Source organism: Vanessa cardui, chromosome 10, assembly GCF_905220365.1.
Source record: "Vanessa cardui chromosome 10, ilVanCard2.1, whole genome shotgun sequence".
NCBI lineage: Eukaryota > Metazoa > Arthropoda > Insecta > Lepidoptera > Nymphalidae > Vanessa > Vanessa cardui.
Window position 1 is genome coordinate 13,704,737 of NC_061132.1, and position 24,762 is coordinate 13,729,498.

Genomic DNA, 24,762 nt, shown 5'->3' on the forward strand with positions numbered 1-24,762 from the left:
AATAGTCATTAATAGTCTCATTAGCATGTAGTGTTTGCTTTTAAATTATTTTATATAATCTATGTATGCATATAACCTAATTGTATATTTATGTTAGAATAACAAATGTAAAAATCGCTACCAAACCCAATAAATAAATAAATACTTTCAGATTTTTTATATACCTACTAGTTTCTTATTCCATATATTCACGTGACTCCACATCTCATAATTGTTCCTACATTTCACCGAACCACCACCTCCACTCTCCGAGCTCGCTTCGTGTGTCGCCTATGGGGTACCCTCTAAGCCATATCGCGCAGTCTGTTCTATCTACACCCACCATCCTTTAACTATGTTGGTTTACCCCCATAGTACGTGTGATGATCAGCTGAGGTCTCCATAATCGCTTTCTACGACGCCCACGGGAAAAGATGGGGTCCTCACTATATATGCTGTAGTCATGAAAGACTGAAAGATTATATTAAATTACAATATATTTATAAATATTTCGTTACTTTTTATAATCAATTGATTTTAATATCCAAATAAGAACTTTATAGCAATGAATATACTTGTTGCACATTTTAATTTATATTGGGTCAATATATAAGTAAGTAAATATATCTGGATGTTTTGGGGATTTGATACCAGAAATAAATGTAAGCATACGCTTACAATAAAAAACTAGTTAATTTATTCATATTATATAATCTTACTATAATCCAATTCAGGGAAATCGTATCATACACGAATAAATACAATACTAATAATGTATTAATTAAACAATTTCTATCTGTCTTATATCGTTAATATTTTCTCTATTAAGAAAAATAAACATTAATTTTATTAATTTAATGACGGGAATGATTCTGATGATAAATTTTATAATCAATGGTTATACGATACTCGCGATCATAGCGTTACAATATAACATAACATCATGGGGAGTTATTTAACAGCGTGGTCGATGATAACATTAAAAAATAATATTATATATTTAATCTCGATTAAATATTAATGATAGACATAAAATAACAATGGCTCAAGACGGCCGCTGGTTTTAACTATAATTAATAACCTTAAGTAGTATCTAGTGAAGGCATACCAAGGTGTGATTATGACGCAAGCAACACGCGTGACAGATACAAACCCACACACGCTCGCAAACATATTATACCAAAATAATAAAATAAAAATAACATCGTATCGCTACATCTCTCTAAACTAAACCTAATCATACCTATCGTTCACTTATTACCGTAATATTTTCCAAGTTATACATGATGTTCTATTTCCTTTACTGTGTCTGCCCGAATGTAAACATTATTTATTTTGAAAGCATTATATACACATAACAATAATCATTTAGAGACGAACATTTCAATTTTTGTACATTAAATTATATTGATTTAGCTTTTGCGTGACGAACATCTGAATACAGCTTAATATTTAATCGAATATTTACTCTCCTAATAACATAACTACCGAAATTCATCAAGCCATTTCTATTGAATAAATGTTTAACAATATTAAATCACGTTTTAAACAAAGTGTCAACTATCGAATAACAGCTATATGAAACCAACGTTTTCCTTTAATAATTTCGAATAATTTTCTCATGTCGATTTATATTTTCATTAATTTAAATAGATAAACAGTTAAGTTTCCGACGATGTCGTGTAAATATCCACTATGTACATAAACATTTATTATTTATCTATGCACCTAGTGGCACATCTAAGCTCAGACAAATCTATAATTTGGTTATAGCTGCTTGAAAAACAGTCGCAAAAACATTTTTTTCCTACATATTCTGCATTGCGTAATACATATGCACTCTTTATATAGACATTGAAATTTATCATAAGCAGTTTGCTTCATTTAGTAACAGGGGTCGTTCAATATGTGTGTGATGCATTTTATACTAGTTTTGTATGTTTCTGAGATACTTTGATGAGTGATATTATAGAAGAGAATGAATATTAATATATTTGATGTAGAGATTCAATCAACTCACTATCAATGTATGAGTATGTATGTTGCCGTCATATTAAATTTTCGGATAAGGTTATATTTAAAAATAAGTGATTGAATCCCTATGAACAAGAGTGAATATTGTCAAGTAACTCTCTATTGCGAAAAATACATTATGTTTGAGAGATATATAAATTTTAATACCGTTTTTGTACAGACCGATATTTTTCACAGTTTTATGTGTCGTTCTTTCATCTCGACCACAGATCTCTGGGCATTTCCGATAACTTGAATGCTTATGAAGGATAAAAAAACTCAATTAGGCCATGCCGCTTACGAAAGTAAACCCGTTTTGTAGAAAATCTAAACTATTCCATAAGTTCCGCCTCATTTTGATTAAAATGAGTTAAAATCGAAAATGCTTAGAGAATCCTGTTACGTAAAACCAAATCATCAACGACATACCGACGACCACAAACAATTTAATACTGGATGTCTACAAAAAAAAAAAACAATTATTTTACTACGCGTTTTTTTCATTTCAAGCTTACAAAAACTAGTATTGTAACAGCTGAGTCGGTTAAACATTTCACCAGCAAATCAGGTGGGAGCCAGTGTTCTCAAACGAAAGTAGCTCCGCAGAATTTCAAAGTGTAATAACGTTAAGTATATTCTCGTTTTCTATAATCGATGAAATGATTCCACGTTGCCATAGGGTCGTCGAAGGTCGTGAGTGACGCCGGCGTGTCGCAGCGGGCGAGGGCGCTAGAGGCGCGCGTAGGCTCCCCAGGCGGGGGCGGGGCCCTACATGCCGTAGCCGTGATAGGGCGCGGGTGACGGCGCCTGCGCCGCGTACGCGTAGGGGGACGCCTGCGCCGGCACGCCCGGGTACGGCATGGACGGGCCTGTGGACATATAATAATAAATATGAGACAACATCACATACATTACTCTGATCCCAATGTAAGTAGCTGAAGCACTTGTGTTATGGAAATCGGAAGTAACGACGCGACGGTACCACAAACACCCAGACCCAAGACAATATAGAAAACTAATGGTAATCTACATCGACTCGGCCGGGAATCGAACCCGGGACCTCAGAGTGGCGTACCCATGAAAACCGGTGTACACACCACTCGACCATGGAGGTCGTCAAAATATATACATAGGGACACGTTTTACTACTGACGGTCAGGCTCAGCTGATGGAACACGCAATATAATGGGCCACATGGTACTATGACACATGTGTACTTGGAACTAAATTTTGCGTAAACCAAATTGCCTCGAACTACTTTATACTAAAAACTTTATTATTGTTATTATTTTATGGTATAGATTGGCGGACGAGCATATGGGTCACATGAAGGTAAGTGGTAACCATCATCCTTAGACAATGACGCTGTAAGAAATATTAACTAACCCTTACATCGTCCATGTGCCACCAACCTTGGAAACTAAGATGTTACGTCCCTTGTGCCTGTAGTTACACACACTCACCCTTCAAACCGGAACACAATAATACTGAGTACTGTTATTTGGCGGCAGAATAACTGATGCGTGGGTGGTACCTACCCAGACGGGCTTGCACAAAGCCCTACCAACAAGTTATTAAACTATTATATATAAAAACTCGATATTTTTAAAACTAACATTTCTTACATATACAGAACTCTATTCAATGCAATCATAGGATTATATGGCGTGGTATTTCTTACCGGCTGTGAGCATAAGCTGAGGTTCCATGATCATAGCGGGCTTGGCTTCTTGTTCGGCGCTCTCTGTACTGCGTTTTGCGTCTGCTTCTTCTAACTTTTCTACTTTTGTCGTTAGTTCGCGTACCGTCTGAAACATAAAGTTAAACGTAAATTCATAAAGTTAAAAATTAACTACTTAAAAATTAAAATTGTTCAATTTGTTTTTATATTTTACCTGAATAAGGTATGGCATGGCGAAGTCCATGATATTGTGCCTCCACGCGAGTTCGATAACGACATCGGGTTTCAGGAGGTCATAGCACTGGAACGAAGGAATAATATTAAATGTAATATAAATAATCTCTTTTGCCTATGTACAATAATACATAGAAAGAACAATGTACACTTCTAGCCTATCAGTGATAGTATTAGTATTGAGAGAATATAACAATGACCTTTTTTAAGTTACGAATTATGAGTTTACATAGCATTAATGGATAAATTTAATGAACTGTCCTATTATTAACGATTAATATTTAATTACATACAAAATATGGTTTATACACAGCGGTTATGTTGAGTTTACCTGATAAAGACAAGCCGAGAAGCACTCAAAGTTATTTCTTTCCAAGAACCAGTCGAGCAACTCCTCCGCCACTTCGGGCTGGCGAGATTCAGACGCGTACTCCATGGCGTCCGCGTATAGGGCGTCCTTCTTGCACAATTCCACGCTCTGCTTCCACCGGTTGTTGCCTGTTAACAGAGTTGCAACTTATAAAGTTTATTATAAAATAAATATAATTGTTTGTAGTTTTAAATTTTAATAAAAGAGTCTTTATATTATTTTAGGTGTTTCGATATGTTTTTTTTTATTACCTTTGTATAAGTAAGCAGCGATTCGTCTAAATTCGGTCAGTTCGTGTTTCTCTAGTTGCTGCGCCAGCGCAATTGTGTCGAAATTATCGAAAGCATCTATCGATGTTCGCAGGCCCTGGAAAAAAATATATAAAAATAAATATACTACATACAAACTATGAAAAACTACAAAAAATATATAATTCCAGTATTGTTTTGCTATTCTTTTTTTTTTACATCAACTTGACTATGACACATAAGACAATAATGCCACGAAATGGTTTAAAAAAAAGCATTTAGTCAAGGCAACTCTATCTGGCAGTAGAACGGCTACTGTGAGGGTAGTTGAGTAGTACCAGTCTGACTAAAGCCTTACTAACAGTGTCTTAGTGCATACCTGGTAATCTTCCTCATCAATAAGCAAAGAGTTGAGAGCTTCGTTGACCGCCTTATTGTTGAGACTCTGGACAGATCTCAGGTAGGCTTTAACGAGTTGCAGATGTCCGGCCTTGGTGAAGAAAGCCACGGCTCGCGTGTGGTCCATACGGGGCGCCAGCACTAGCAAGAGATCGTTTAACAGGAGCGGCTTGTAGTCGAGGTAAAACTGAATCGCTTTGTAGTAGAGCTCCATGTTGGCAACCTATACATTTTAAAAGGATTAACAAATAGATAAAGGAAAAATTTAAAAAAAAAAAACGGAAGTAGCATCTCGAAAATAGGCTATTTGACTGGTTTTTAAAATTCATTTTATATTATTTAGCAGAATTTAAGGAACCCAGTAAAAGTTGTGTTTTTTTATTTCTAATAAATATTTGCCGAAAAATATCATATTAAAAATTCCATATTTAAATAGCGCGCAAAAACGCTACTTGGGCAATATGGCGCTGCAATATGCTGCGCTGCGAGTTGGTGACGTCACTTTCCTGTATTTTAATCTGTGGTACATATAGTAGAAAAGCAAAGTTTACAAGAAAGTGACTTTATCATAAGCCCGACCAATCAAGAGCGTTTTGTGTCATATGACAAACATTGAGAAAATGCATTTTTATATATTGATTTTTGAATAAATTAAGTATTATTTTCAACTTTCGTTGGTAAATAAGCATTTTTAAGCTCATAATATACACTGATTACAATAATTCACAATTTATTTTTCGCATTGTCAAATAGCCTATTGATGATATAAATACCTTAGTGATAATGTCCTTGAAGTGACCCTCACGCCAGGCCTCAGTCGGGTGCTGCATCATAGTAAGCGCCGCGTTATCGTACTCCTCGTATTTGTCGTAAAGGAATACAAGTTCGGACCACAGATGCGCCTGCTCTGCTGCGCGTAGAACCTATAAAATATAACATGTAAAATATTTAAAAAAAACATTACTTATTTTTTCTACGTAAACATATCAGTCTTAACTTGTAGGATTTCATAGAAAAAGTTTCTTATTTTTTACCTTCGGTATGTTGACTCGTGACCAGAACAGCTCCAAATGTTCGCGCATCTTGCCGGGCTTGAACTTTGAATACAGAATGGCGAGTTCCGTGAACATTCCCATGTGGGCTCTCTCCAAACCTAACGCTGCTTCCAGCAAGCTGATTAATTCATCGAAGTGGCCTCGATCCTGTAGAATGAAATAAAATTACAAATTCGGATTACTATATATAAGACATGTTTAATGACTTTCGGCATATATAATTCTCGAGTAAAACTTTAACTTTTAATTATTTACGAAATTACATTGAAGGAGTATTTACGAAATTACATTGAAGGAGTATTTACTCTTTCCATTTTATTTCCTAATTTATCTCTGGTATATACATTTCTTTATTAATGACATATAGTACGACACAAATTAAATGTCGCATCGGAAAATGCAATGGAATGAAAATAAAACCGATTACTACCGATTTACACATCCAATAGAAATAGCTCCCTATCGCGCCATTCGACGCTATTCGTCGCTATAGATTCACGCGTCAGAGAAAGCAAGTGCATATAAATCCACGCGTCAAATTTAAGAATATATTAGGTCATATGATATTACAAGTTATTACGTTTGTGCAAAGATCATATTCACAGGAAAAATAAAAATTCATAATTTGGGATAGCGTACTCAATTCGGATGTGATCGGTTTTACGAATATTGCCGATGCGACATCTAAGTTGTGTCGTACATCGTACTATACATAAAAGATACAATATTTATTAACATAAGAATTAACAACATTAAATACTTAAATTTATATATACAAATATGAACTAAAACTAGTTACTGTATAAATCTCGACCGCGTGTAATGGTGGCAAGAATGCTAGCAGCATTTCCCCGTTGAATCGCAATTCCGATCCTCTGGGCAAAAATCTACTATACGTAAGTAAAGGGTGTTCGTTTCATGTCACCTGGTAGTAGTTAATGAGGTCTTCGAGCTCGTCAGCGTGCACGACGATGTGGAGGCCACACATCTGCGCCAGGCGGAACTCGCCGGCGTCCACGCACGCAAAGCAAACCTCCTTCCACGTGCGCGTCGAGTTCGCCTTGCGGGCGCTGTCCACCGCACCTGTAACACACGTCACCATGAAACAGTTTTATTGCAGGATATATTTTTAGAACCAGAAGTATCAAGTAGGTTAACCTCTAAAACAATTATCTTTAATTTATAATAACAATCAATCTACCACAAATGAAAAACATTTAGACTACAACACAAATAACCATCAATAATCACATTACACCGTAATAATTATAATTGCAATTCTCAATGTGTCAACTACAAATCTCCCGCCTTTTTTTTTTTAAAATAGGTAAGTTGTATGACTTGACGCTGATGTTGCTTGTTTATTCCAACAATATATATAATACTCTTTATTGCACTGTGAATTTTTACATGGTAATTTTCTACATTAAATTATTGTTCACAATGGCGGGCTTATTTCTAATAGAAATTTCTTCCAGCCAACCCACAGCTGTAAGAGATAGTGTTATATAGCAGGCATAAATCGTGCAACATAGATACTCTTAATCGTATTATATAAAAGAAACAATTTGAATATAATATATATAATATAATAAATACATATATATACTAAATTATTATACTTTTACTACATTTAAATACACAAATATTATAAATAAATCTACAGTAAAAAAAAAATTTAAAAAAAAGATAATAGTAAATTTGTCAAATTTATGAGTCGTGAGAGAAAGTGCTCTTTTACATATATAATAAATATATGGTGTTTCGTAATATTGTTAATGGATTACTTTTACGGGTTTAGATGTTTTATAAACGTTGCATCAATATACAAATTATATTATTAATAATCACCTTGGAATTCCTTAAGATGCACCAACGTAATGGCCAGGCGAGCAAAGTTGCTGACGTTGTTGTACAACAACTTAGCCGCATTGTACATTTTATCGTCGAAGCATCGATCACCGATCTTCTGTATGTCGGCGTGGTTTGGTCCCGAAATGAATTCCTCGAGATCAGCCAGGCGGGCGGTGCGAGCGTACGCGTAGATAAGTTCCGATTCGATGTACGACTCGCGGGCTTTCTTGCGTGCCATCTGTGAATAACTTTATAACTTAGAAATTCCGACATACGAATGTGTAAACACTTTAAAGGCCCATGATAATAAAACCCCTGAATTGATCCATAAGACACTAGGCAGTTAACGTACAATAGGCTATTTGACAATGCGAAAAATAAATTGTGAATTATTGTAATCACTGTATATTATGAGTTTAAAAATGGTTATTTACTTGAAAATAATATTTTACTTATTCAAAAATCAACAAATAAAAATGCATTTTTTCAAACGTTTGTCACGTGACTCAAAACGCTTCGGATTGGCCGGGCTTATGATGAAGTCACTTTCTTGTAAACTTTGCTTTTCTACTATATGTACCACAGATTAAATTACAGCAAAGTGACGTCACCGACCCCTTTGCAGAGCCATATTGTCCCAGTAGCGTTTTCGCGTTATTTAAATATGGAATTTTTAATATGATATTTTTCGGCAAATATGTACTAGAAATAAAAAAAATCAACATTTGCTGGGTTCCTTAACCTCTACTAAATAATATAAAATGGATTTTAAAAATCAGTCAAATAGCCTATTTCCATGTAGCTCATACAAAATACTTGCTTGTTCAATCTAAGTTACTATTCAGAAAATTGTAACAATTCTAACCTGCAAATAGCGCACGAGATCCTCCCACGATTGCTGCTTAGTGGCGGTCGCTACAACGTCCATATAGGCAGATGGGTCGTCAGCCTTGATGTAAGAGTCGATGGCTTCCTTCACTAGCCCCTGTTGTAGTTGAGCCTTCGCGAGCTGAGACCACACTCCGGGCTCGTTGCAACGCTCAGCAAACTCATAGGCGCGTTTAAGGTCTTTCACTTGATCTATCAGCACCTGAAAATCGTATATTATGTTTATAATTTACTAGCGGTCGCCCGCGGCTTCGCCCGCCTAGATAACGGTTCATAATCAGTCTTTTAAGGCACGGTCACATTTGAAGAATTACTGCAACCGGCGCTTGGATCTATTGTGATAAACCTCAAATTCGTGATCACAACACCTCAGCCAGACCAACATCAGCCACGAATCTGATGAGGTTCTTAGGGTCGGAGGCCATTATGCCCTGCCTCTAAGGACCGGAGTTAGAACATTTTATGGTTCTATCTTTTATAGTTATCATACGCAAAAAAATCAACGTTTTTGGTAGATTTTTTCCTTTTTTGTCCGAAAAACCCAAAATATCTTACCTAAAACCCTATTTTTTTTTTTCAAAATAAAATTTAGCCTATGTTATGCGGGATTAATTTAGCTTTCGAATGGTGAAAGAATTTTTAAAATCGGTCCAGTAGTTTTTGAGCCTATTCATTACAACCAAACAAACAAAGTTTTCCTCTTTATAATATTAGTGTAGATAGAACTTAGATTTTAAATTTAACGTAGTTATTTTTATTATTACAGTTATTAAAAAATATGTCAGCCTATCTAACTGCAAACTTCAGTCTAGTGAACAAGACATTCGTAGATGATATCGAAATATCGATCATGCTAGATATCCTTTTTTAAGAACTTAGGATAATTTTAATATATTGGATAATTTATAGCATATTATGCAATTTGACGTATATTATGGAGTCACTTTATCTTATTTTTAATACGCACTTGGATGGCTGAGGTGTTGACGTCGAATTTCTTAAAGATCGCAAAAGCCTCTTCATAGAGTTCGTTGTTGATAGCGATGTTCGCGATGTCGGGAGCGTCGTAGTTGTCCAAGCGGTTGATGTACTCCATGACGCGAGTGCGGTCCGCCTTGATAGCTGAAAAGTACATTATTTATAATTAGACATACAATTAATTTATATAGGGACATATTAGGGATTCTAATATTCACATCCTAATTTTTACAATAAATTATATGAGTCTGCATTGATGAGACTAATTGACTTTGAAAGAAATATAATGTCGGTTCTGATAAAGCTTATTTTTTTTTTATGTTATAGGTTGGCGGACGAGCATATGGGCCACCTGATGGAAAGTGGTCACCATCACCCATAGACAATGACACTGTAAGATATATTTATTACCTTACATCGTCAATCTGCCACCAACCTTGGGAACTAAGATGTTATGTCCCTTGTGCCTGTAGTTACACTGGCTCACTCACCATTCCATATTGATTTAAAAATGTATTTTGGTACTTCTTCTAGAGATTGAACTCATAATATATTAAACATAAGAATATCTAACCTGTCAATATCAGCAGGTTCTGTAGGTTTCTGTGATCTGAGAATACGGAGTTATCCAGCACAATCTTCTCGAGCAACTCGATTAGTTCGTTGGGTAGATCAGCTGTCATGAACGCCTTCACAGTCACGGATATATCTTCTGGATCCTGAGTTTCTGACAGTGCCGTTTGCACCACCTTGAATAATACAATGAAAATGATTGAATTCATATCCAAGGAAAACATGTGGCAGAATTTCGATGAAATTAGACTCACGATGTTTTCCTTCAACGCCGAGCACGAGATGAATTAAAACACAAATTAAGCACATATATATAGTGGTGCTTGCCTCGGTTTGAACCCGGAATCATCGCTTATGATGCACGCGTTCTAACCACTAGGCCATCTCAGCTCTCATAAATACAACCAATAGAATGTGACTAGGTTCACAGCGTCTCAGCGTCTCACCTGGTCGATGAGCTGTCGCTTGAAGGGGTTGGCCTCGGCGAGCACCTCGAGCCAGAGGTCCTGGTCGCGGCGGCGCACGAGGTAGCGCGCCTGCGTCTTGAACAGCGAGTTGTCGTTGCACACGGCGATGAGCTCGCGGTCGCACTGGCCGCGCTCGTACGCCACGCACGCCAGGTGCGGGTCGCGCTTCTCGCAGTAGCGCCCCACCACGCGAGAGTCGTACCTGCCCAACGCACAACACACACTCGTCATATCACACACACACACACACACATGATAGTCGCCCTCGATAGGCTATTGTACCTGCCCAACACACAATACTCGTTATATCACACACACACATGATAGTCGCCCTCAATAGACTATTGTACCTGCCCAACATACAATACTCGTTAAATCACACACACACATGACAGTCGCCCTCGATAGGCTATTTGACTGGTTTTTAAAATCCATTTTATATTATTATTTAGTAGAAGTTAAGGAACCAAGTAAAAGTTGTGTTTTTTTGCCGAAAAATATCATATTAAAAATTCCATATTTAAATAACGCGCAAAAACGCCACTTGGACAATATGGCGCTGCAATAGGGTCGGTGACGTCACTTTGCTGTATTTTAATCTGTGGTACATATAGTAGAAAAACAAAGTTTACAAATAGCCTCTTCGATCAAAAAATAATTAATTTTATTTGTGCTCAATTTCAATCGTATATTTTTTTTTATTTACTATATAATTTTAGTTTAAAAAATGTTTATATTATATTTTCAATAATATTCTGATGCACGATAAGACTGGCCGTAAATAATAGCACTTTTATACTGATAATTTTGAAATGTAATTTATCTTTTGTATGTCATATTGTATCTACTGTTGGTTTTTGACCGGTATATATACACCTACTGTGCATATATAGAATGATTACTCACCATTGATTTTCCTTGAGGAACCTCTCTGGGTTGTTGTTAGAATCGATGTAGATCTTAGCGAGGGCGTTGTGTGTGGCGGGCTCGTTGCAGCCTTCGTGCACGCGAGTCTCCAACCAGGGCAGGAGCAATTTCAATCTGGAATATCAATAATTATTAGCTACAAATTATAATTATCATATCATAAGCTATGTTACAGATTTTCACAAATAATAAAAGACGAAGACAATCATATTTCTACATGAAACCGATTTACTTTTGGGAATAAGGATATCTTTCAATTTTTCATTTATATTAAGAATTACCTGTTTCTCTTTTCGACTTCAGCGACAAGCTCGTCCGTGGAGAATTGTCCGCGCACAACGAGAATCAAGTTTTTGATGATGTCCTCCGCGCAATCTACGTCTAACAGACCGCCGACGACTACGGGTAAGCGAGACGGGTTGACCTACAAACAAGAAGAATACAATCAGGATTTTGTTTAACGGTGTAGTATTTATAGTTAAAAAGGCATCTTGTCCATGCCTCAGTGTGTTTTTATCTGTTTTATCCAACAGTATCAGAATATATGTATATATTAAAAAACACATATATTATTCAAGTAAGAACTTAAAGCAAAATTAAAATATAGATTTTACTAAAAAGAAATTTCATTTTACAAAATTACCTTTTCTACGGTTTATAAAAATAGATTGAGATATAAAGATTTTATGATCTGATTTACAATAAAGAGTATCTGAATTGTATTTGTACGAGTTTTGCTAAGTATATTTGGTCATACTATTTAATTTTATAGTATAAACTAAATATGTAACTCGTCACAAACCTTCTGCACATAGATTTCAATGTACTTCTGCAGGCTGTTTCTGTACAGATACAGCACCAAGTCGTGCACGAAGTCGAAACGGTCGCAAACGATTATGAGAGGCAGTTGATCGGGCAGTTTAGCTTCTTTCAGGAAGTTCTTGACTCTCTCAGCGTTGTAGCAGTTCGATTCGCGACAAATACGCTCCACTTCCTTGATCTGTCCTGTCTTGCAAGCAGCCTGAAAAACCATAACAGACTTGTATTATACACCCATAGATAAACATCAAGATTTGTCGTATTTTTTTGTATATCACCATCAAAAGTAAAAAAAATTGAATAGTCGAGTAAAAAATTACCTAATTACGACCATAAACGAGTCGAGATGGCCCAGTGGTTAGAACGCGTGCATCTTAACCGATGATTACGGGTTCAAACCAAGGCAAGCACCGCTGTTTCATGTGCTTAATTTGTCTTTATAATTCATCTTGTGCTCAGCGGTGAAGGAAAACATCGTGAGGAAACCTGCATGTGACAAATTTCATAGAAATTCTGCCACATGTGTATTCTACCAACCCGCATTGGAACAGCATGGTGGAATATGTTCCAAACCTTTTCCTCAAAGGGAGAGGAGGCCTTTAGCCCAGCAGTGGGAATTTACAGGCTGTTGTTGACCATAAACAATAGATTAGTCTTTTAATATTACCTAGTACCAATTTCAAAATCGAAGTATATTTGAACAGTTCATATGAAAGTCTAGAACAAAAATCTCACCTGAATATATTTGAAGTGAACTTCTGAATCCTGACTGAAGTTGACAATAGATCCGAGGAAGTAGAAGAGTCCTTCGTATGTTTTGAAACTTTCGAATAATTCAATCAGTGCCTTCGTCGTCAACTGCTCGTGATACTTTGTCGCGATCTGTACGCAGATCTGTAAGTTCTGACGTATGTTCGCTTGGAGCATAGCCTTGAGACACTCAAGCGAATCTTCAACTGATAGCGTCCCGAAGTAACTGACCAACCAGTCAGCTGACAGCAGGTGGGTGTGGACCTAGAAGACAATAATTTATGATGTATATTTAATAAATATTAATAAAAACGAAACAGAGTAGCTGTTTCCGTAAAAATAATGCATATTAATTTGTAAATTAAAATCCTGTTGTTTTCTTATAGTCACTAGTTAATGTTGTTAGTTAGCTAATGTTAAATATGATGATGATTTGATTTGATTTTTTTGTGTTTTTTTTTTTTGATAATTATGTTTGTAATGTATGTTTGTCCCGAATAAACATTTCTTATTCTTATTCTAATGAGACATTTAACACAGTTACTGAAATTTTAGATATGATCTGATTTTCTTATCACAATCTTTTTCATACATCAACAGCCTGTTAATGGTCCACATCTAAAGAGAGTGTAGTGTTTAGGCAAACTGGGCTGGTGTGGAGCAGTGGACAGTAGAGAGAGAGAGAGAGAGAGAGAGAGAGAGAGAGACAGTTGTCGTGTGTGGGGGGGGGGCACTGACCACGGCGCGCTTGATGTCGTAGAGGTCGGTGTAGTGCTCGAGCGCGCGCTGCAGCAGGCCGGCCTTCTCGCACAGCTGCGCCACGTGCGCGCGGTCGTAGTGCGTGAACATGCCGTTGCCGAGGATGGCGTCCGCCACCTGCGGCGCCGACATCAGGTTCATTTCCAGCAGCCTGCGGAGTAAATAGTAACCGATGATTTCGGGTCCCAACCCTGGCAAGCACCGCTATATGTATGTGCTCGATTTGTGTTTATAATTCATCTCGTGCTCGGTGGTGAAGGATAACATCGTGAGGAAATTGGCATGTGTCTAATTTCATCAAAATTCTGCCATATGTGCATTCCACCAACCGGCATTAGAACAACGTGGAATACGTTCAAAACCCTCTCCTTAATGGAAGAGGAGGCCTTAGCCCCGCAGTGGGAAATTTACGGAATGTTACTTTACTTTTTTTTTATAATCAAATATTTATAGAATAACTGTTCTATTTTACTAAATATTATCTGCATTCGCACCTGGTTTGCAAGGGTCCCTCCTCGGGCCTGTTATTCTTCAAAGCGTCAAGTAGGAAGGCGGTGCACTGTTGCACCATATTTTGCTCCATGAAAACATCAACAATCTGTTGAATATCTGCTAATGGAGGATCTTCGGCAACCAGCATGCCAGCAAAGCCGGCGCCTTGTTCAGGATTGGTGCGCATCACAGAGCGGAGAAGGTAAATATAGTCCGGAGTGTACCCAACCTGAAAGTTATGAGTATTTCTATATAAAGACTAATATAGCAACTATGATATATTTCTTCAATATCTAGTATTATGTCAATAGCAGTAGTATAAAGTAACATATTCGATTCATACCTTCTTAGCATAAAGGACAATTTTCTGGAATTGGCCAGTCTCAGCAAAACACTGAATAACTTTGCTTGCGACATTGGCCCTCAGGTACACTGATAACGCAAGAGTGGGATCAACTTGCTTCACAAGATCACCGAGCTCCTCTGAACACTCTAACTTCTCTTCTTTCAACCACTTTTCTAGCAACTGCTTGCGTCCTGGAAACATAAATCATATATTTATTATTATATATATATTTTTACGTTATAGGTTGGCGGACAAGAATATAGGCCACCTGATGGTAAGTGGTCACCACCACCTATAGACAATGACGCTGTAAGAAATATTAACTATTCCTTACATCGTTAATGTGCCACCAACCTTGGGAACTAAGATGGTATGTCCCTTGTGCCTGTAAAAGAATATGTCTAAAATATGTCCGTTGGGCAAATACATCTTATCTTTTGGAGTTAAGGTTTTTATTATTAATTATAAACACTCACCTTGCAACAAAACAGGGCGACACAATTCAAGGGATTCGAACTTATTCAGCTGTGCCTGGTCTAGCAATATCCCGAAGTACTGTAACAGTGGGGAGGTCTGCCCTGGCTGAGTGGGCACCTGCTGGAAACGCTGTATAGTTTGCGGAGTTCTGAGGATACCACGGGGTGCCATGGCTGCCACCTAAAACATTGCAAAGGGTTATTATAATTATAAACAATACTTTAATTGGTTACTATTTATATGCGAAGAGTAGAGATAAAATAAAGATAAACAAAATTTATAATTACTGTATAGAAATTGTTCTTGTTACTATAAACACTATTCCATTTAAAAAAGTGCAATTACGAAAAATATATCTTATAACTGGCAACAATAGCTTTGCCAAAAGTCGAAACGCTAAGCGCTACACGTTCCACTGCCGGACTAAAGACTCGTTTCCCTTTGAGAATCCCAAATCCAACAAGCTGATCCTATTGGGGTTGATACGACTCATATGTTGGCAAACTGCATTGAAAATACACACATGCAGGTTTCCTTATGGAACACTGTCTTAACCACTGAACTTGAGATGGTTTATGAATATAAATAATGCCCATGGAAAACCTGCGGTGCTTGTCTGGGTTTGAACTGACAGTCATCTGTTAAGATGCATGCTTTCTATCCACTGGGTCATTTATACATAAATAAATATTATAATTACATACTATGCACTATGATGAGTCGAGATGGCCCAGTGGTTAGAACGCGTGCATCTTAACCGATGATTGCGGGTTCAAACCCAGGCAAGCACCACTGATTCATGTGCTTAATTTGTCTTTATAATTCATCTCGTACTCGGCGGTGAAGGAAAACATCGTGAGGAAACCTGCATGTGACAAATGTCATTGAAATTCTGCCACATGTGTATTCCACCAATCCGCATTGGAACAGCGTGATGGAATATGTTCCAAAACCTTCTCCTCAAAGGGAGACGAGGCCTTTAACCCAGCAGTGGGAATTTACAGGCTGTTGTTGTTGTTGTTGACTGACAAACTGTCTTTAACAAAGAACTTGAGATGGTTTATAAATATAGATAATGCCCATGGAATATCTGCGGTGCTTGTCTGGGTTTGAACTGACAGTCATCGGTTAAGATGCATGCTTTCTATCAACTGGGGTATCTATACATAAATAAATATTACAATTACATACTTTAGCTGCTATATACTCACTTTAGCTGCTTCCCCATACTGTCCGTTAGTAAACAACATGTTGAACTTCCTCACGAAAAGCTCCTCCGCACCAGCGAGGTTGTTCCTCACAGCGAGACGGAGCGCTAGTTCAGGGTTTTGGAGCACCGTGTTGATGTACGGAACTATTGAGTCCTCTTCTACCGTCACCGAGAGGACTTGACCTTTACGATTGACACCTGTACAAATTAAGATAATAATTGTTATTACACATTCATTTTATTGTATTCAAATATAGAATAGAAAGCCTTTTATTTCTCGCATAGAATGAATTGCTATTAACATTTCATTAAATTTTAATTATAATATTAGTTAAATGAATAATGGTGTAATCTAGTTAAATTTATAATGGTAATTTTGTTTTTTTTTTTAAAATATATATATAATGAATTTAATATAATTAAAATTAAATGATAAAATCTTAATAAAAATATAAGTAAAAACATTTCAGTTATTTTTCACGCAAGCATGCAAGAACCCCTCTTATGTGAGGGTGAAGGCCTCCTCAAGATTTTTCCATTTGCCTCTACCTTTAGCGATTTTTCTTTGGTGTTCAAATATGTTTGCTATTATATCTTTGTATTGTACTTTTTATTTATCATAATATTACAAAGCTCTGGTTGTTAGTTTGAAATAATATTTTTGTCTTAAAAATTATATCAATCAAGAAGGATTTCTCACTACCACATAACATATCATAGGCAAAGCATTGACGTTTTAATATTAAAAAAATATATATATGAATAGTTACCAATGATTCCGCCAGTGGACTCGTGGGGCGCCGTCACGAATATAGTGTCCGAAGAGATACGGTTCATGTAGATACAGGTACCGGTCTCGATGTCGTACATGTGTATGTAGCCGTACTTTGTGATGAGGTAGATGACGTCATACTTCGGCGACACCTGCATGGCCACGGGGAAGTCGCTCTGCGCCTCCGCGGGGAAGAATACATCCACCGCTTTCTTAGGGAACGGCTGGTTTCCGGCTGGGGTTTGACCCACCTCTGTAAATATAAAATAATAATTAGATCCCTTTATCTTTTCTACTTTTATTTATTTTTAATTATTTATCTATTGAATTTATATGAATTTTAAATTAAGCAAAAATGTAAATGTTAAGTTTTAAATTTAATACCACAAATTAGATTATTGATAAATGAAAGTGTATTGTATTGTAACTTCAAAAATGAGTAGTAGAATAAATGGCTTTTTTATTTTTTTTATTTTTTTATCATTATTTTTATGTGTTAATGTCTTGGTTGTTATGTGTGAGTCGAGATGGCCCAGTGGTTAGAACGCGTGCATCTTAACCGATTATTGCGGGTTCAAACCCAGGCAAGCACCGCTGATTCATGTACTTAATTTAACTTTATAATTCATCTCGTACTCGGCGGTGAAGGAAAACATCGTGAGGGAACTTGCATGTGACACGGGTAGACTACCCGTGACCAATTGATTCAAATCCGTTATAACTAGTTTTATTTAAATGTGCAATAATCGCGAAAATTTAAGACGAAATTATAACGAGCTTACCAATAATATGCAGTTTTCCACCCTGAGGAGTCCTCACGGCGAAACAGAAGAGAGTGGACGGTTCAGCGTTTCCCTCCGCCTTGAAGGTTGCGAATGAAGCGGCGTGGCCCTCAATGGGCTGCGAGCACTTGCGTTCCACAGAGTACAGCTGCATTGCTCCCACCACGCGGTTCTGCTGGGCTGATATACCTGGAAGGATACACATATGTTATTAAAGTTATTAATTTCGGGATATTTACCATGTTTTTTATTTTTGTTCGGTGAAGCTCGATATTTCGACATTGTCTACGAATGTCTTGTTCACGTAAATATCCCGAAATTAATAACTTTAATAATAAAAATAACCATGTTAATTTAAAATCCTATACACATATGTTAGTCACGATAAATCCAAATTATTGAATGTTAGTACAGTTAGTTTTACAACTTTGTAAAATTTAATATTTACTTGATGGTAGGGCTTTGTTCAAGCCCGTCTGGCTAGGTACCACCCACTCATCAGTTATTCTACCGCCAAACAATAGTACTCGGTATTGTTGTGTTCCGGTTTGAAGCGTGAGTGAGCCAGTGTAACTACAGGCACAAGGGACATATATCTTAGTTCCCAAGGTTGGTGGCGCTTTGACGATTTAAGGAATTTAATATTTCTTACAGCGTCATTGTCTATGGGTAATGGTGACCACTTACCATCAGTTGGCTCATATGCTCGTCCGTCAACTTATACCTTAAAAAAAATTGCGAAAACTTTTGACGTTGATCCTCAAAAGAAGCCTCGACTCTAAATTAACAGACGTACGGAACCCTCTCCACGCGAAACTAACTCGGACTTGATCGGTTTTACTTAATTATACAATTTAATTTTTAATTTAAGCTTCTTATTCTGTTTTCAAAAGATAACAATATAATACGATTCATTCTATATTCAGACAATGACGACCTCCGTGGTCGAGTGGTGTGTACACCGGTTTTCATAGGTAGCCACTCCGAGGTCCCGGGTTCGATTCCCGGCCGATTCGATATAGATTATCATTAGTTTTCTATGTAGTCTTGGGTCTGGGTGTTTGTGGTACCATCGTTGCTGATTTTCCATAACACAAGTGCGTTAGCTACTTACATTGGGATCAGAGTAATGTATGTGATGTTGTCTCATATTTATATTTATACAAATAGAACTTAATTTTTTTCGTTTAGGAAACTTACCGACAAGCAACAACCATTGCTGTTTCGGATCCGTCCTGTAGTTTATGATTTGGCACTCAGCAAGCGATGAGTGTCTGTCGAACATCTTGACGGGTGTGGAGTCGCCCTCCATGGACCAGTGGTAGACCGACATCTTCGTGACCAGGGCGAGTGTGTTGGGCGAGATCCATTTCCAGAAGACGACGTCCTCGGTCATGGTGTGCGCCTTCATCTTCGATTTCATTTCAATGTTGAATATTTGGAGGGTCTTTTGCGCTGCTGGGACGGGAGATGTTAATTAATATGGGATAGTCTTTAACATAAACAGTATTCATATATAGAGCTAAAGAAACACCTTTGTTTTTAGGATATTTAATATTACATGATATCATAATATCTTTTTTCTTAGTTAAACCAATTGAAGTAAAAACCTAATTAATTGATAAAAAAATTAAATTAATGATATATTATAATTATATTGTTAAGATTAAAATAAGAGCGTTAACACAACATTATAAAAACAATTGTTTATTCAATTACAAGAAATATATACAGTTAGATAGGGGCGGCGACCTTACAATGGATACATTACACTAAGCTCATTATAATAAATACTAAGGTCAAACTATCTATAAATATATTATTAATGAACATAATTAATTTCTATTCAAACGACGCGGACGCATCTCACGCACACATGTACGCAAGCACGCACACATGTACGCAAGCACGCACACATGTACGCAAGCACGCACACATGCACGCAAGCACGCACATATGCACGCAAGTACGCACACATACACACAAGCACGCAACAACGCACGACCCCATATACGTGAGCGAGATGCCCGAGTAAGTATATATAAATCAATAAAATCTTTTGATACTATAATTTTTCATAACAATTGTAATTTATTTTGTGCATATTAAATTAATATGTATATGTAATTGTTCGTATCAATTTAACTTTGGATGTGCATGCGAATGAAGCCTTATACGATTAAAGTGCAAGGGTTAATGCCCACGGGTGTGATCAATTTTAGGAATCGAGCTACTTAAATACACTTCCATGGAATTCCGTGACGAAACACTTTCATGGCTAAATGCACGCATATAGAATTTCTGTTCAAGTGAAATTACTTATTAAATACCTCAAATAGTCTGAGCTATTTATAATCTGAATTATTTATACTTGGTGGTAGGGCTATTTGGGATAGTCCATCTGGGTAGGTACCACCTACTTATGAAATAATATGCCACAAAACAACAATACCTAGTATTTTTGTATTTGGATTTGAAGGGTCAGTAAGCTATTGTTAATAAGGGCCAAGGGAAATTTTAGTTCCCAAAGTTTGTGTCACATTGGCGATGTAAGGAATGGATAATATTTCTTCAAGCGCCATTGGCTACTTGCTGACCACTTACCGTCAGACATTTGCTCGTTTGCTTATATCATAAAAACCTTTAGGTAGAGGCAAAGGGAAATATTGCACCGTACTATGATTATGAAATTAGTCATTAAGAGTAAGTGCACCAATGAAGACTACTCCTGTTTACATCTATAAGACACCAACGTTTTTTGCCATAACGGTTACGCGTAATTTCGATGCCAATGATATAATGTGATGGAGCTCTGAAATTAGCTTTAGCGTGTAAGCAAACATTATCACAAAAAATCGAGTCAAATGTACATAAGATATAATGACGACGACGTACGATACTCGGAGGTCCCGGGTTAAATTCCCGGCCGAGTCGATGTAGAAAATTAATTAGTTTTCTATGTTGTCTTGGGTCTAGGTGTTTGTGGTACCTTCGTTACTTCTGATTTTCCATAACACAAGTGTTTTACCTACTTACATTGGGATCAGAGAAATGTATGTGATGTTGTCCAATATTTATAAGAAATCCCACAAGACCTGAGAAAACCATTGACACTATTGCAATTGAAAAACCTTAATCTTTGTAATTTCCGATCCAGTTGCGTTCGATCAAAGTAGAAAAGGGGCGTATCGAAATAATTGTAATTAGTGAAAATTGACCCTAGTTATTATTTGGTTGAGGTTTATTTTCGCAAGGAATAGAATCGTATCTTATGCTTTGAGTTACGCCCCAAGGTTTAGCACCAACACCAAAATGCACACTAATTTTTTCCTTTAGATTGCTTATTGTTACTGAAAATTCTGTGATGAAAATACAAAAACGTTTATTGTATTCAAAATCTGTGACATTTGCAGCCGTATAAGTTAGCCAGCACACCGACAAAATACTGATCGTATAATTAGTGGAAATATGTGATCGATTTTTACATATTGCATGACACAGCTTATATTCAGTCGTGCGTACTAAGCTATGCTGTTTTCTAATAATATTAGCCTATTTCATATGCGAGAAATGTTTATATGTTCGGAAATATTGAGAAACGGATGACGGAACGTTAAAAGAAACGTTATATCCATATTTACGAGTACTTAACAGTGGATAGAAAACAAAAGGTCAACAATATTTTGATTTAAGAACCTCACGTTTTCTATGGACTACGACGTAAATATGTAAATATTAGGCACTAAGTTTAATAAATTAGGAAAGAAGAACCTTATCCTCCTTTCTGTAAATAAGATTTTTGTAGGTCTATTTTTATTAATAACAAAATTTAAGAGTAACTACTGAGTTTCTTGCCGGTTCTTCTCGGTAGAATCTACTATCCGAACCGGTGGTAGCTTCACTTAATTGACGATTCAAAAGTGCTTGTAAAATCCCACTCGAATAAAGTTTATTTTGATTTTGATTGTATAAGACAATCGTTGCGCGCACAGAAATGATAGGCTTATCAACATATACCTACAACTCCCGATCGTCCCGATCTAGACAGGGTCCAGCCTCACTACCTTCTTCAGGTCATCGGTCCACCTAGAGGACCTTACGCTTGTAACACACTGTTACTCGTCTACTTGAACGGTCAACGACCCTTCAATGTACGTGACTAGCCCATTGTCAGTTCTGTCAGCTGATTTTGCAAAATGTTATCTCCTACAGCCTCATTTACATTTTTACTAGAGATGTAACGGATAGCAGTTTGGCTGGATACTTAGCTATCAGTAAAGAAAAAACCAAAACACTTTTTTCGGAATTTGACCTTATTTATGATGAAAAATGCAACTGCCTGCTACCTCTCTATGTTACATCTCTAATTTTTACCCAGAGTATATGTCGGTATGTTACGTAAGGCGTACTGTCAAATAATATAGACCTAAACTATAAATAAGGATATTAAGACTTCCCCGTAAATAATTACCCTTTTTTACGATGAAAACACGAACTACCCGTTTACCTCACGTGAAGAGTATGGGTATGTGGAAATCGCCGGTGGCCAAGACTCCGAGTGAGCCCTGGCACACTGGAATACCCATTAAAAACCAGCGGATCGCTCTACTTTGAGCCCTGACGGCGTAAACCTAGTAGTAGACTTATTACTAAAAGTTTTTCGCTGCGTATAATGGGCCATGGGTCATAGCGGATAAGAATTGGTGAACAACAGACATTTTTAACTTTGCCGTTTCGTAAATTAAAATCGTTTGTAAAAAATACATTGGTAGAAAAAGCATGTTATTCGATTCAAGATTTTATAGATGATAAAAAAGCGTGTAGTTAATACCTGTTGACTTCCAAGCAGGATATATTAATTTAAATAATTGTATTTAGCTAACATGACTTTGTATTTTTAAATGTTAAAAAAGAAGTACTGAGTTTCTTGCCGGTTCTTCCCGATAGAATCTACTTTCCGAACCGGTGGTAGCTTCACTTAATTGTATAATGACGATTCAAAAGTGCTTGTAAAAGCCTAGTTGAATAAAGTTTATTTTGATTTGAATAACTATCGTCACCAAACATTACAGTACAGGAGACGTAGACATCCGTTATCGCTCCAAGTTACGTAACATAAAACGTTTTCCGATTCAGTCGAGCTCCATGCCATAGGTACAATTTGTAGGTCAGTGACTCGGGTCTATTAATTGTCAGGGTCAGTTAAATTGCGGGTTATTAAAAGAAAAGAGTTCTTATATAACAATAGCAATAATACAAAGTTTATAACTCATTATAATAATTTATTAGTGTATATGAAGGTTAGGACAAAATAACGAGCGATCGTTGACCCAGGAGAGAACCTTCATTAGGAATATCGACATAAAAGGCACAAATATTGAATACAAAATGAACGTTTGATAGCTAGCTATACAAGTTTTTGGTTGTCGCTATTTAAAAAACAACCCCTCTCCACATTAAAGCAGCGTGGTGGAATGAGACCAAAGTTCTTCCCAAGAAACAGTAAAGTAAAAAAAAGTAACAGCCTGTAAATTTCCCACAGCTGGGCTAAGGCCTCCTCTCCCATTGAGGAGAAGGTTTGGAACATATTCCACCACGCTATTCCAATGCGGGTTGGTGAAATGGCAGAATTTCTATGAAATTAGACACATGTATGTTTCCTCACGATGTTTTCCTTCACCGCCAAGCACGAAATGAATTATAAACACAAATTAAGCACATTTACATATACAGTGGTGCTTGCCTGGGTTTGAACCCGAAATCTTCGATTAGGATGCACACAAGAAACAGTAAGAAGCTGTTTATCTTTTGTGAATTTTATTGATTATATTAGTAAACACTTGTTAGGTGTTATGTTTAAGGTCAAAACTGGCAGTGTTAAACTCGAAAGACCTTGTAATGCTTACATCACCAATAAAGACAATTTCTAAGTTAATTTTACAATACGTACGACAATTTGTTGGGAAAAATAATGTTCATAGTTCAGTTAGTCTTTGTAAAGTATAAAAAATGCACTACCCTCGGGTTCTTTCAGAGTCTGACCTATTTTCAGTCAGCGTATCTTTCTCTTAAAAAGAATATTGTAACTTCACAGAGCGTTGTGACAGAATTGTGGAACGAAATTATTTATTTCAATAATACCATCTATACTATTATTATGTACCCTAAAGTAGCTCTGTCTATCTGTCTGTTGGTCTTTCATGGCTAAAACGCCGAAACGAATTTGATTAATTTTCTTATGAATCTTGAAATCCTAAGACATAGAATACTTTTCAATGTGAAAATTTTGTCTAATTTATGTAATGATAATACAGTCCGGAGAGTATATCCTGCAAAATATATCACAGCGTCCCATCTGTCATAGCCTGAATGTCATATACTCGTAGTATCTCAGTTACTCAATAACTAAAGCTAAAATATTTTACTAAATCAATTTTCTAGATATCTAAAAAACCCAATTAACAAAATATACATTTTTTTATGGTATAGGTTGGCGGACGAGCATATGGGCCACCTGATGGTAAGTGGTCATCATCACCCACAGACAATGACGCTGTAAGAAATATTAACTATTCCTTGCATCGTCAATGTGTCACCAACCTTGGGAACTAAGATGTTATGTCCCTTGCGCCTGTAGTTACACTGGCTCATATCAATTTCGATTGTCATTCAGAGTAAAATTAAATGCC

The 24,762-nt window shown here is 36.7% G+C and overlaps 1 protein-coding gene across 2 annotated transcripts in view; it reads right to left on the reverse strand.

Moving 5' to 3' along the window:
* Positions 1–670: 670 nt before the first annotated feature.
* The window catches only part of LOC124532942 (clathrin heavy chain), a 33,064-nt gene continuing 8,972 nt past the window's right edge, over positions 671–24,762 (reverse strand). The window contains exons 4-29 of one of the 2 annotated variants that reach the window (XM_047108076.1): positions 19,274–19,528; positions 18,074–18,262; positions 17,290–17,544; positions 16,521–16,717; positions 15,309–15,489; positions 14,830–15,023; positions 14,489–14,715; positions 13,974–14,145; positions 13,221–13,499; positions 12,469–12,687; positions 11,948–12,090; positions 11,646–11,780; positions 10,719–10,941; positions 10,274–10,448; positions 9,689–9,843; positions 8,699–8,923; positions 7,831–8,071; positions 6,905–7,062; positions 5,959–6,126; positions 5,698–5,847; positions 4,905–5,147; positions 4,529–4,643; positions 4,239–4,405; positions 3,888–3,974; positions 3,674–3,800; positions 671–2,861 (exon numbers count right to left, since the gene is read on the reverse strand). In XM_047108076.1, the coding sequence (XP_046964032.1) occupies positions 2,761–2,861; positions 3,674–3,800; positions 3,888–3,974; positions 4,239–4,405; positions 4,529–4,643; positions 4,905–5,147; positions 5,698–5,847; positions 5,959–6,126; positions 6,905–7,062; positions 7,831–8,071; positions 8,699–8,923; positions 9,689–9,843; positions 10,274–10,448; positions 10,719–10,941; positions 11,646–11,780; positions 11,948–12,090; positions 12,469–12,687; positions 13,221–13,499; positions 13,974–14,145; positions 14,489–14,715; positions 14,830–15,023; positions 15,309–15,489; positions 16,521–16,717; positions 17,290–17,544; positions 18,074–18,262; positions 19,274–19,528 (4,781 nt within the window). In that variant the 3' untranslated portion in view covers positions 671–2,760. Of the gene's footprint in view, positions 2,862–3,673; positions 3,801–3,887; positions 3,975–4,238; positions 4,406–4,528; positions 4,644–4,904; positions 5,148–5,697; positions 5,848–5,958; positions 6,127–6,904; positions 7,063–7,830; positions 8,072–8,698; positions 8,924–9,688; positions 9,844–10,273; positions 10,449–10,718; positions 10,942–11,645; positions 11,781–11,947; positions 12,091–12,468; positions 12,688–13,220; positions 13,500–13,973; positions 14,146–14,488; positions 14,716–14,829; positions 15,024–15,308; positions 15,490–16,520; positions 16,718–17,289; positions 17,545–18,073; positions 18,263–19,273; positions 19,532–24,762 lie in introns of both variants that reach the window. The other variant, XM_047108074.1, reaches the window with a different exon arrangement.